The 14801-nt window shown below is 43.6% G+C and overlaps 1 protein-coding gene across 3 annotated transcripts in view; it reads right to left on the reverse strand.

Annotated features, from left to right (window-relative positions):
* The window catches only part of wwp2 (WW domain containing E3 ubiquitin protein ligase 2), a 71022-nt gene extending 57403 nt beyond the window's left edge, over positions 1–13619 (reverse strand). For 2 of the 3 annotated variants that reach the window (XM_079501699.1, XM_079501697.1), the window contains exons 1-5: positions 13513–13619; positions 12042–12123; positions 5408–5564; positions 4785–4906; positions 3424–3561 (exon numbers count right to left, since the gene is read on the reverse strand). In XM_079501699.1, the coding sequence (XP_079357825.1) occupies positions 3424–3561; positions 4785–4906; positions 5408–5564; positions 12042–12111 (487 nt within the window). In that variant the 5' untranslated portion in view covers positions 12112–12123; positions 13513–13619. Of the gene's footprint in view, positions 1–3423; positions 3562–4784; positions 4907–5407; positions 5565–12041; positions 12124–12792; positions 12898–13512 lie in introns of all 3 variants that reach the window. The other variant, XM_079501698.1, reaches the window with a different exon arrangement.
* Positions 13620–14801: the final 1182 nt, after the last annotated feature.

The raw sequence follows: 14801 nt of genomic DNA on the forward strand, positions 1-14801 counted from the left end.
CAAAAAATAATAATAATGAACTGCCTAACGATGATGTCAGTGGTGGACGGGTTTCTGAACTGGCGTGGTACTGTGTGTAATAAAACATGCAACACTCAGTATGACGGAGTAGGGCATTCATTTACAAAAAAACAGGTACAGGTTTCTGCCCGACAACGACAATATATTTTGTAAACCCCTCCCAGAGAGCATGCACACACACACACCCTCTCTAGAACATAAAAACACAAGAAGTGGTGTGTGCACATGCACAAACACACCAATGAGCCCCAATCCTGCTCTCAAAGGGACACATTCAAGACCTCTGTTCTCTACCTTACCACACACACCACACACCCTAGAAGCATATTCAGTCACCTCCTAACAGCACACTGCTTCACATCCATACACCCCCCCCCCCCCCACCAAAGTGAAGTGAAAGGAACCCCCTCCTCTCCTCTCCCCCACTCCCTGGTCCGGGATCACAGGAGCCGATTGTACTGCTGGGCTGCAAGCAATGAGCCTCAAATTACGCAATTCTCCGAAACAAATTACACAAAAGTGCTCCCGTGTTCTCTCTCTCTGTGTGTGTGTGTGTGTGTGTGTGTGTGTGTGTGTGTGTGTGTGTGTGTGTGTGTGTGTGTGTGTGTGTGTGTGTGTGTGTGCATGCTGTGCAGCCTGTCAGAATGGGTCGAGAGATGCACGTGTGACGTTTTAGGGGAACCTCCCCCCCTGCCCTCCAACAACAACAGACCATAGTGTGAGGGGAACGGGAAAGCTAAAACCTATTCATTGTACGACGTTGACCTTTGGCCTGTGCACACGCCGACAAGCACACACATCATCATGCACAACATACGAACACTGTGTCAGGGGAGAGAGGGGACCTCCAAAAACTCTTGCTAAAACACATGCAACAAGCCAGCGCATGTATGTGCACACACTCGCACGAGCGCGCGCACACACACACACAAGCTCCGCCTCTTATCCCCTATTCACATATAAACACTCACAAAGAGACATTTATACAGCATATGCTTTGGCGGGCTTTGCCCTTGACTGCTGGCCCTGTGTCCATTCAGCGGAACACAGTGCGCACTCTGTGCGTCCGACGCTCTGTGAAGAGCCTTGTGTGTGTGTGTGTGTGTGTGTGTGTGTGTGTGTGTGTGTGTGTGTGTGTGTTGCTTCATGCACAGATACACGGGCCTGCTTGGAGGCCGTGGCTCAGCCTATGAAGGCAGGTCAACGAGTTGGTTTTCCTTTAAAAGGACGCCGTGTTTACTGCCAAGCCATAGAGGAAAGTAAAATGTTAGTGTACCGCTTGGAAAACGGAAGATATTGCAGACCTCAGGTTCGGGTTTCTGAACAGTTTATTCTATGGGCAACATGCTAATTAGGCCGGTATGAAAGAAATGACTGTGGTGTGTTGTCGTGTTATACGTGCAAGGTAAATTCTGTTTGTGCTGATGATAATGAGTTTTAAGTAGAGGATTTAGTTTGTATTAGGGCTGGGGATTGCCTACAACTGCATGAAATACATGCTGTATCGCGATCCAGAGGCCACGATGTATCGCAATGCGTGTTCATTTTGAATGATGACCACGTGTCCTACTAAATTTACTTTTGCAGAGTCCTAGACCAATTGCAAAGGTTTTGACCAACATATTGTATTTGTCCGAACATTTTACGTTTCCAAATCAATTTAAAAAAACGTACAATAAAAAAAAGGCAAGGAAATAAATGCAAACAAAGTGCAAAACATACTCTCTCCCCATTCCTTCGGCCTGGTGGAGACAATAAAAATAAGGAATGTTTTGATGGATAAATGCACAAAATATGATTAATGATTAATGATTAATTGAACACACCCCTAGTTTATATTGAGTTAAGCATATTTGTTATGCTGATCTGAAGAAAAACAAACGTTTCGATGAGTCTATGGTTTGTTTTTTTAACACTATAGTGTCATGTCTAGTAAATTATAGTGATTCTCAACCTTTTTAATTCAAGGACTGCCAGTTTGATAGGCATTACCAAGGACCCCCATTGGACACAATGTTTGTAGCCCCAATATATATAATAAAATCCTCAGTGTACAAATGGACCAGTAATGGTCTATTCCAGTGTTTTTGGGCTTCAGAATCAGTACCCCCTTTTCCTGATAGCTGAATCCAAGTACGCCCCATCGACAACAACATTTTGTTTCGAAAATGCTGACATCAAAAGTCAATATGTTGGAAATAAAAGTAAGTAGCATATTGCTTTCTATTCAGTAACAGTTGTGCTGGTCAAAATTCGTACCGCAACCTCATTTGGTTTAAAGCTTTACAAAGCACTAGCACATTCACGTTCAAATACATTTATCAATGTTTTATCATTAACATAACAGTAAATAAATGTTTCCTCTGTGGCCTTGACATGAATAGGGTTGAAAACTACTGGTCTATTCGGTTCCATGTGTTCACTCGCAGGCCTCTTTTCCACCGGCGCTGAACCGGTTTGGTTTTGGTTCAGAACCCTAAAAGTTGATTCGGAACTGGTACCAAAGAATGGCCGACCGGTTCCGTGAAAGCACCAAGGTTCCAAGAATCTAGAACGGAACCAGTTCTAGAACCAAAGTTCTTGTGGTGGAAAACTGGCCTGAGAGTTGACACCTCCCCTGTAAACACTGTCCATGCACAGCAGGAAACCACAAATCTGCATCTTTAATGGAGCCATGAGACCTAATTGGATCAGTTTAAAGAGCCACCGAGGGAAAACTAAGCACACATTGAGCGATGGCCCCTCAAATGCTGATGAAAGCAACAGAAACTTGTCATTGTAGAGGGTTCCATCTTTCCAATAAGGTAAAAAAAAAAAAAAAAACCCACATTGGCTTTTTCCAAATGAGAAACCACTTGACGTGGGTGGAGACTTGTGAGGGAGGGAGGCACAAACAGGAGTCCTCACAACCCATCTCACTGTGCACACAGTCTGCTGCACTTATTAAAGTGGAAGGGAAAGACTGAGAGAAGGAGGAACTGGTCAATATATTGTGCCTTGTGCGTTAATAAGCCGTCTAGTTTCCACTTGGGAGTTTTCCGTGTGTGTGTGTGTGTGTGCGCGCGCGTGTGTGTACGCGTGCATGCGTGCGTGCGTGAGTGCTCAGTGCTCACTGTATTTTATGTGTGTGCGATACAAACACTCTTACTGTATGTCTATGTGTGTGAATGTGTATGGGTTGGGTTCATGTCTTACTAGTCTCTCTGTTAAGTGTGTGAAAAACCCTCACTTCTGAAGTAGTAGAAGCAGCAGCAGCAGCGTGTGTGTGCTATCTTCTGTGTCTCTTGCTCCCCTGTGTGTGTGTGTGTGTGTGTGTGCGTGCGTGCGTGCGTGCGTGCATGCGTGCGTGCGTGCGTGCGTGCGTGCGTGCGTGCGTGCGTGCATGGTAAGGGCGGGACTCACTGTCTGTTGCCGCGCTGCCATTGGGCAGTGAGCCCAGATCAACAACCAGGCCGTCCAGACAGACGTTGAGCTCGCCTCCTGCTACAACCGAGCCTTTGTTCTCCGTCTGCAGCACCAGACTCAGCTGTACATTCTCCACTGGAGGGGGGGAGAGGGGGGAGAGAGAGGGGGGGAGGGAGGGGAGAGAGAGAGGGGAGAGAGAGAGGGGGGAGGGAGGGGAGAGAGAGAGGGGGGGGAAAGGGAGGGGGGAGAGGGAGAGGGTGAGAGGGGGGAGGGAGGGGAGAGAGAGAGGGGGGAGAGGGAGAGGGGGAGGGAGGGAGGGGAGAGAGAGGGGGAGGGAGGGGAGAGAGAGCAAGGGAGAGAGTGAGAGGGAGAGAGAGAGAGGGGGGAGGGAGGGGAGAGAGAGAGAGGGGGGAGGGAGGGGAGAGAGTGAGAGAGTGAGAGGGAGAGAGAGCGGGAGAGTGAGCGTGAGCGTGAGAGTGAGCGTGAGCATGAGAGAGAGTGAGAGAGAGAGAGGGGGAGGGGGGGAGAGAGAGCGAGAGGCGGAGGGGGGAGAGAGAGCGAGAGGGGGAGGGGGGGAGAGAGAGAGAGAGAGAGAGAGGGAGGAGAATGATGATCGTAGTGTAAGAGAGGAGGAGAGAATGCGGGTGAGTGACAGAGCACAGGAGAGAGAGAGAGGGTGGAAGAGAGAAAGAAAGAAAAAAGTGAAGAAAGTAGAGAAAGAAATAGAATGCAGAAACAGAAAAGAGTGTGGGGGGGAAGGACGAGGGACATTAATAAATCAGAAATAAATAAAAGACAAATCAAATAAAGTGAGGATGGAGGACGGGGGATTTAGGAAATGAGGATGGATGAGTTGCGGTCAGTTTGGTTGATGGGGAAGCTGGCTGCGTTTACATACAAGCCCTCAACACTGAATCCTCTTTAACCCAGTTTGGACTGAGAACAGATTCTACAAATGTCTTCTGAATCATGACAGTTTTCTGAAGAAAAAAAAACCCTACATGAATGATGTATTCACATGAACTCTGGGCTCTGATCGGCTGAGATTTTGACTGCACAGTTACAGCAGAGGATCAGCCGAACACAGGTAGACTATAGGAAAACGTAATACAAATAAAAATCATTGCACTTTGTGGATGCATTATCACTCCCGTGCGTTAAGGCGTGGAGGTGTTCTATCAAACAGAAATATTTCTTCAAGTCTGTACTTGTGGAGCTGTACATTTATTACAGAGGAATAATGCTAGGTAATGCGAGGTATGTTCCGTTTGTATGGCTGAACTCACATTATGCATCTGATCACGTGTGGGTTTGTATTCTCCTCACATGCATGTTTAACAGAGTGCGTGTGTCCTTACTCTTGCCATCGTGCGTGCGCAGTGTGTCCAGAAGGTCTATGGTAGCACAGCCCAGCAGTTCCTTCCTCAGAGTGTGACAACTCCACAGCTTCAGATCCAGACGACTCTGAGGTGTAACGTTACTATAGGACACACACACACACACACACACACACACACACACACACACACACACACACACACACACACACACACACACACACACACACACACACACACACACACACACACACACACACACACACACACACACACACACACACACACACACACACACACACACACACAACGTTGTGTGTACGTTCACTTTTGTTTTCTTCTCAATACAACATCTTAGATAAAAAAATGTGTGCGCATCTGTGTGAGCATGTGTGAACTTGTACATGTACGAGGTACTATGCATGTACAAGTTGCGTGTATCCCTGCACCATCTGCATCGAGTGACCTCGGTACATAGAAATTGATTTATTGGAGATTCTGACTTTCAATTGTTACATACGCTTTGTTTTGATTGCATTGTTCCACCTTTCGTTTGGCAATGTAAACGTATGTTTTCTCATGCTAATGAAGCACTTTGAATTTAGTTGAAATCGTATGCAGCCTCCAAGGAAGGTCACACTCACAGGGTGAGGTCCTCATTCCACTGGAGCTCCTGGTGTCCGCTGCGTTTGCCTGTTTTCTTTGTTTCACTGCTCAGGCCATCGGCGGTCACCTCCACGAAGGAGCTGAGACGAGAGTGGCGGTTGGGCAGCTTGGGGGACTGAGGCTTGGCAGAGACCACTGTGGAAAAGACACACAAACACTGTTGTTTTTGTCCACTAAAACTATGACAAAAAATGATAGCTGATCTGTGGAAAGTGGAAAATCATTTTAGTCAACTAAATCAACTGTAGATTTAGTCGAGTAAAACTAGACAATAAACACTAAAACATTCCAGGTGACTAAAACTAAATGAAAACTATTCAAGAGACTATGACTAAAACTAAAATAAAAAATTGCTGTCAAAATCAACCCAAACTAAATAATCAACAAATAATCAACAAATAATGAATAACATACAGTCAGGATCGGAATAGTGTTGTTGTAGGGGTGGGGGGAACATCACCGCCAGGGCAGGTAGCTTATTGTGGGCCAGCAATGTGGGATGCTGCGTTTATTATTTGAGGCATTTTGTTGAAAACGGGCCACTCCTGCAAGCTTTGGAGCCAAACTAAGCCAATCAGATATTGGCGAATCAGGAAATCAGACAGATCCATCTCAAATCGATTACATGACTATAGAGATAATGTGTACCGATTTGAGTGACGTTTGGATGAAATGTGTTAGGAGTAATATAAAAACAATTGTTTCGCAAAAAATCGGGGAGTGTGTGTGCCAACGGCGCAGAGATTAGTTATACACAGATGGACGGACAGACAAACAGAGTCAAAAACAGTCTTGGTCACACCTTCGGCCTGGCGTAGACAAAACAAATAGGTGACGGTCAATATTGGCATAGCATCAAACGTAACTTTTTACTCTGCTCTGAAAAAGGCTCTGCCGAAACGCGCCAGCGTTCGCAAATAAACATGAGAAATTGCATCCGAGCCATCTTTTATTTTGGAGTGCCGCCTTTTCCATTTAGTTGGTTTATGAGTTAAGTTATTTTCAAAGCTGAGCACCCACTGCCTTAAACAAAGGGTCGTTTCCAGAGGAAGCGCACCTGTTTCTTTCTTCATCAAGAGTAACCTTTGCTTCATGAGTAGTGTTGCCACGACAACGGGAAGCAACGCGATGTCATGGCAGTGACATCCCCATAACTATAAATAAAAGCCTATAGGTTGAATCAGTAGCCAGAGAATCCTATAGATTGAATCAGTAGCCAGAGAATCATATAGGTTGAATCAGTAGCCAGAGTAAGAAAGTGATTCATAGCGAGTAATATCAATAACATCAAACTACTTCAAATTCAACCCTCAAGATACCATAGCCCAAGCTTCATAATTAGACTCATAGAAAGTCTTGATTATAAGTAGCAAACAATAAAGTCAAGCTATTTTATAATATAGTGCATAATAAAAAACTAGAAAGCTGTGCTCAGTAGAATGCAAATCTCCACTAGGAGGAATGTCCTTAATATGAATTGTGTTTGATGCAGTGAATGTAGCACGGCATGTGACAACATGATTGTTAATTCCTTGTGTCAATTATGTTTGTATCACCAGCAATTAAAGGGCCATTTCATCCCATTTGCAACCAGATCTTATTTTAATGATGTTTGGGAGTCAAGAAACACTTTCCTGGGGGGTTATTTTGTGGGTAATGTGTATTTGTAGATATTTTAGTATTTTAAAGTGTCCATGGACTGCCTGATGTCATGGACACTGGGCTCACTTACTTCCTGGACTACATGTTGTCTCAGTAAAACAGCCTCCCCCTATCCACAAGGAAAAAATAGCAAAGATAGCTGATCTATGTGCTCAAAACACGTCGCAGTGCGACACGTTTTCAGCTCGTAGATCGGCTATTTTTGCTATATGCAATGTGGCCCTCTGCCAATGTGGCCCTCGCCATCGTCAAAGTTGGAGCCATAGGGACAGGAGTGTTTTATTGGGCTACTTAGTAGTGTAGATTAGAACCCATAAGCTGGACTGCCCATTTGTTCCGGTCCATAGCCTGGAAGGATGATTGCTCTGTCAATGAGATACTTGTCATTGATATTTTGAAATGTACAGGTCTCCTTTAAAGGGTTCTTTACAAGGTGGTAGCGTCCCATTCACTAGCTCAGAGCAAAGATTCTAAGCTGGACCGAGGATATCCCCCGAGTGCAGTTTTGAGGTCACTTTGTTCTGGCAGCAGTACAGTGGTGATGGAAGCACGCACGCACGCACACATCGCCCTCTAGCTGAGGTAACAAAGAAAACATTTGTGGTGGTACTTTGGTTTTTGTGCTTAATGGGCCTGATTTAAGAATATAATTACATGGTAATGACAAAGTTTAGTTACTAAAATAATTTAACAAATATTATGCAAAAGATTGAGCAGCCATTATAGATTAGATTTGTTCAGCATCATAGCATCTGATAATCTGTCCTACAACCTCAACTTTGTCACATCACACACAGTGATCATTAGTTTACACATGTACTAAAAACAAAAATGATCGTTTTTTTTTTTACAAGCTTCCAACATTTTGCAGTTACAAATTTGTATTCATAGTTCATCCTGTAGTGACATGTGTCAGTCACATGTGCTGCTGACTCCGTTTCGTCCTTGTTGGGGGGGGGGGGGGCACACAAAACCTCCAAATCCTCCTAAAAGCTTTTCAAATGAAAATGACCAGCGGACTGAATACATGCTTTGAAAAGAAAAAGCATCATCTTCTTCTATCAAGTCGCCAGCAAGGTAATCAGTTAGACTGGTTTGAGAGACAAATGCTGTCTTTGAACTCATATAAACATCTGGTAAATGGAACAAAACATGATTCATCTGCAGCTCTCTGGTAAGCAGAAGGAAGTGACAGAGAGAGGTGGAAGACGGCCAACACAGTGTATTACTGGAAATAGCTTTCCACACAATGAGCGGGACGCGAGAGGACAGACAACTGAATGGTATGTGATAAGATGAACGCGCCGCAAAGATTAGCGAACCTCAGGTTGTGGAAGTAGTGTTCAACTGTGGTCACGAACACTCGCTAATATGAGCAACGTGCAACAATGAGCACTTATCGATCGTCACTATCGCATCAGGCATAAATCTCCATATTTCATCTGCTTTTCCATGAATTAATGGCCTGAGCCTGTCACTAAAAAATAACTACATTGGATCCATTGGAACACAGGTTATTTTGTCACTTTTTCCAGCGACAATATGTAGATACAGAGTTTAGACTCTACACAGAAGTATGATTTGTCCGTCTCTAACAATGTACCTGAATTAGCACACACCTTGTAGTCCATACTGGCTATCACAAATGCAAAGTATTCTTGCCAAAAATATTTGACCCCATTTCTGGATTTGCAAGTCAGTTGGGCATTAAGAGATGAATCTAATAATAGTGTGAATACTGAATATTAGGGATGCATGATATTGAAATTATTGCCGATATTCAATTACTATTCCATAATACTTTTGACCAATATACAGATATTGCAAAAAGAGTTTTCGGCAGAGGATTGACTGAATCGTGAAAATGTTGCGCAAATCTTTGAATATAAATATTCTTTCAGAGCAAAAGTTTAAGTAACTCAATCTTTGCTTCTTGGGGGGTCCCTGGAACGACACATTTTCAGACTGGGGTCGCAGCCAATTACCTGTAAGTGTGGGGTTCCTTTCCTACACATGAAATAGTTTGAGCACCACCGATACAGAATCATAGGTTTTTCAGAAAACTGCAAATCGCAAATGTGTCGTTACTTTCAGAGACATTTGAATAATATCCACACAGCAGACCGTGTCTGCGGTGTGGATATTATTCAAGATCAACACGAGCTGTTTTTTCACCAACGCATCAACATGGTTGGAACACAATAAATATCTATGTGGTATGTGTTTTTGTTTTCATTTTGTTATTACACCAATTCCTCCCATGTGTATAGCCCCTGTCACAGCTAACCTCTACTTGCAGCCTCGGGAAGGGTGTCTGTAGACAATCTCCACAAGTCAATAACTGCTTCTTTTCACCAGGACAGTTGAGGAGTGTCACCAGGAGAGTGTAACGTGAATGGAGGAACACAAACTACGCACTATCCTTCCAAGTTCCACTCCCCGCTTAACAGGCACCTGACCAACCCGTCATTCAGCATCGCTTATGCACTATGCAGCGCCAGAGATTGCCCACGTAAACATCAACAATTAAACTCCAGTATCCATGGGTGGTCGATGACACATTTGTATTATGGGGCTCTGCAGCAGGCGACCCAACAATAAATCAATAAGAGGGTTGGTCTGTGTGTCTGTCCGTATAGCCGGAGATAATTTTTCAAACCAGTGGACCAGTGGTTTTCAACCCTTTTCATATCAATGTCCATTATTTATTCGCCATTTGAGCCACGGACCACCATTTGATGAGATTTAGGACTCAAAACATAAATTTATTTTGTCCACAATTCCTTGCTGTATTGATGTGGTACCATAGATAGGAGAGATAACAATAACAGGCAAATGTTGATCAAAATATCAATTCATCTACATTCTCTAATTGTGTAGACTTGTGTAGAAGTAATGCAGATGTTTAAAGGTCCATTTGGTTTCAATTCAATTCAATTTTATTAAAGTGTCAAATCACAATAAGTTGTCTCAAGACACTTTACATGTAGAGCAGAGAACTGACAGAGATCCCACCCTGAGCAAGCAATTTTGCGACTGTGAGCAAACAGAACCCGACTCCAGGGTGGAATAAATCTGATTGATTGATTGGGTGGGCGGCCATCTGCCTCCCTTGAACGTGTCGGGGGAGGCAGATGGCTCTCAAGAGTTAAAGATCTATAGGGGTACATTTGGTTACCAACTCTCCATCATTTAGCTGGGGACCACCTGGAACCCCCCTGTTGACAGTGACGGATCAGCAACACATTTCTTATGTACACTGTCACTGCCTAACAGTGTAACTTAGCCACTTAAACCCTGCCTATACTGCATGTTGACCGTCCACCAGAGCTCTCTAATTTACCCTCTACACCTAACCTCTTCACAGAAAAGAAGTCCTGCCAAGGTTTGCCAATTATCCTATGGTTTAAAGTGGTTAGTACCTCTACTCATTTAAATTTTTTGAGGGGCGCTAGCACCTCCTATGCACAGCTTTGTGTATAATGCAGTTTGTGCACGGAATATGATGTAACAACTCAAATATTTAACGTAAATTCAGTCGATGCAGCTTGTTGGATCAGGCTGAAATCTTGCTTAACTTTGGAGTCATACGTCATAGACATAGTTATGCGACAGGCTGGCCACATTGAGTCTGAGATCCACATCAGAACCACGATATTCACATGTGGATCCATTTTAGGGAATTATTGGCCGATACCGACATGGCATGATATATCAATTCAAATCTGGCAGGTGGGGGTTTCATTTTATATATATTTCACTCACGGTCTGGGGTCTTTACTCACCAGTGGCGTGACAAATGGCCTTTATGATGCTTTATTTGTGGTGAAAAATGACCTCATTCAGAGTAAAGCTTGCATAGCTTATCAACATAATATTTGCGTGTTGTGTGAATGTGCTCATGGGAGCTGGGAGTAACTGGGGATTTTGTAGTTGTTGTTCTTTCCTCTAAATTTTATCCCACGATTTTGCAACCCATTTTTTCACCCAGTGTCAATTATCTTTTTTTTAAATGTTTTTATCCCATGATTTTGCAGCGGGGAGTTTCCCCGGACGGACGTAGCGCGTGATAGGAACACGTTATTCCGACCAGTTCCTTTCCACTCCATCAGGCGCCCCGGCTGGCCAGGGGGAGGCAGTTTAGAGACCAGGATTACTGCATGTATTTTGTGAGGGTACCTACCTAGGGGGACACGGGGAGAACATGCAAACTCCACACAGAAAGGCCCTTTCGCCAACCCCACCTCGGGTATGGGCACTGATGACACGGAGGAGAGAACACGCCCCCAGCGGGAATCGAACCCAGGACCTTCTAGCTGCGAGGCGATAGCACTACCGACTATGCAACTGTGCCTGTGTTCTAGTTGTTCAAATATCAGCGTAAGCAAATCAGAGGCAGAGCACGCACGCACATGTGTGCACACACACACACACACACACACACACACACACACACACACACACACACACACACACACACACACACACACACACACACACACACACACACACACACACACACACACACACACACACACACACACACGCGCGCTCCAGACTATATGCCAGGCAGACTGATTTCAAGGTATGTTGTTGAAGAAATGCTTCCTATATCAATAGTTGAGTATGTTGTGTACATACTACTATTAAAGGTCTTGTCTCACACTGTGCCACAGCAACACAGCTGCACAATCATTTTAGGTAACTTTCCCCAACAACAACACTACTCATGACACAAACAACACTTCGTTTTGTGGGGGTTGACGTAATTGCTCGAAAACACTATATAATACTGAGATTCTAATGATGATTGATAATATAAATATCATTAAAATCTTAGTGTTATCATTTGGGGAGGACGCACTTGCAATAATATCCACACGGCCCACAGGTTGTGAGAATCACTGGCGTTAAATGATTAATATGGTTGAATAATAATGTGATAATTACCTTTCAAGGTCAGCAGAGACTTCTCAGCGGTCTGGGCACTGCCAGGTCTGGTCACACTGGCAGCTGCCATGACATCCCAGCTCTAGAGACAACACAGTACACAGGGTTTAAAGCCAAAACAAATCCCAAGACTGAAAATGATGTTTTGCAAATCTGTACTGATCTCATTAAATGATCCCTATGAAATCAGTCCCCAGGACTGAGAACTTTAAGCCCCAAGTACGTATGTGCGCACACACACACACACACACACACACACACACACACACACACACACACACACACACACACACACACACACACACACACACACACACACACACACACACACACACACACACACGGAAAAAAAACAGAATATTGATTCTGAACAAACCTAACAAAATATTGTTCATCATAAAGCAAGGAATCATAGCAAGGGGAATGTTCCCGAGGCTTTCCCTTTTGGTGCAAGAGTACCATTAACCTTCAAGTCAAACTCCCGGCACATCACCTTGAGCAAATCGGACACTACAGAGAATATTCAATGCGTTGCAGATTGCATTCAATATCCAAGGACAATGGATGGAAAGCTGTATTGTCCTTTTTCTGTGGGACTATACAGCCAAGTCGGACAATCACTCTCCCATATAAAGAAGAAAGGTCCTAAACAAAACAAGCTATAGAAAAGTCGTGGCGAAAGGGTCCTCCTCTCAGACCCATCACACACACACACACACATTGCAGCTGCTGCTGTGCCCCGGTGTATTACCTGCTATGAAGGTGACTGCTGGTGACTCAGTCAATGGCTATTACAATAATAATCAATGACACAACCGAAGAGGTCATGCATGATGATGATGATGATGCAGTGGTTCTGGAGCAGAATGAATGAATGAATGAATGAATGAATGAATGAATGTTTATCTCTCTCACTCACACACACACACACACACACACACACACTAGTGCTGACCGCCTCGCATCATCTGTGATGGTTGATGGTTCTGCAGATGAAAACTGCCGCCTGCCACCACAACAAAAAGGAGACAGCAGCATCCCCCGACAATCAACCAACCAACCATCATCAACCCCCATTTAACAATAACATGACACACATCATAATCCGCTATTCGGGGTGACAAACACTACCAGGCTCCACTCAATGGGACTTAATCGCAGATTTAGATCGTATTGCTGCCCGGATGGGGGTTGAGGTTTAACCCCGTGTCCATATTTAAATACCCTTGGTGGCGTAGAAAAACATAAACACGGAAGATGATGATGATCAGGGGGCATTTTATGCTACCCAGATACAGCTAACTGCTAGCCAGCTATACAGTCGTTCTCTCTCTCTCTACAAGACATGGTGATAATAAAGCGGCTGTGGAAGACCTAATAGCAAAAGACAATATGTAATGTATCTCCGGACACAGCAGCGTGTCTGTTGACAATGAGAGGAGAGGACTATTATTGTTTATTTTTATCGTACCTTGTTCAGCTGTGCTCCGCTGCTGCTGTCGCTAGTTAACTTTCATTTCCGCCTCAATGACAGTACCACGTGACTCTCGGTAATCACTGTGGCGCAATGGATTCTGGATGTCAGTGTGTCACAGTGTCAGTAATAATAAAGTAATAATAAAATCGATAGGAGGATAACAAAAAATGATGCCCCAAACAAACAACATGACACTGAACTGGTTTATTACATTGTTCAAGGTTCAAATTGTTGCACATTATGTTCACTGATAAAATTGTCAAGACTTTAGATGTAATTCAACATTATACGCCAAAACGTTAAAATGCTAAATATGGCAGTAGATACAAAAAAATAAAATAAAAAAGTTTACTTCCTAATTCACAAGTTTCTGTGTGCTTGTACTCATTGACCCTATTATTGTACCATATATCCCTGGTATTTCCTCATGGATATTGTCCATGAAACTTACAGTAAACTGAAGGGAAATGGGGCCCCTTCCTTAACCACACATGTTGACACACCAGTGTATAAGCACTAAGCAACCTTATCTGCTATGATGTCACTGACTGACGTCATTGTAAAGAAATGATCCATAAAAGACGTAATTAATTTGACTAAGTCAGTTGCTCAGCTTTTCAAAGACATAGGCCTATCATGTTTCCGCCTGGGTTGCCAACCATCCGTTGAAATATGGAATCAATCGTCCATTATTTGGAAACTAAAAGAGGACACACTTTGTTCCTTATTTTGGGAATCAATCAATGACACACATCTTACAAGTTCAAACAGCACAGTAGGCCGACTGAGATGAGATTTTATCCTTTACTGGGCGTCCCTTATTTTTCTTGAAAATAAGGGACACCCGGACTGGGGGTGTGCCTTTAGAATGTAATATATTTGGTAATCCTAAACACATGGTTTATGTTTTGTTTTCACATTTATAAGCATCAGGCACCCAGCATCACTAGGGTTAATGAGGAAAACAAGGCAAGGCACAGGTCTCCACCAGGATAATATCATTTGTGATGTTTGGACAAAATGTGTAGGAGTAATTTATGAAAATGTAAACAGATCTGTGTTGAACACATGACTATAGAGATAGTGTATACCGATTTGCGTGATGTATGGATAAAATCTGGGCGAGTAAAAGAAATGTGTTTTGCAAAGATCGGCCTGGCAAATGATTTTACTTAGCCGCTACTAGGGCGTGTGCATACAAAGTTGTACACAGATCGGTATAGTTATAAATATGAAGTATTTTGCCTTTATTGATAGGGTACAGTAATTAGACATGAAAGCGG

Source organism: Electrona antarctica (genome assembly GCF_951216825.1).
Source record: "Electrona antarctica genome assembly, chromosome: 5".
Lineage (NCBI taxonomy): Eukaryota > Metazoa > Chordata > Actinopteri > Myctophiformes > Myctophidae > Electrona > Electrona antarctica.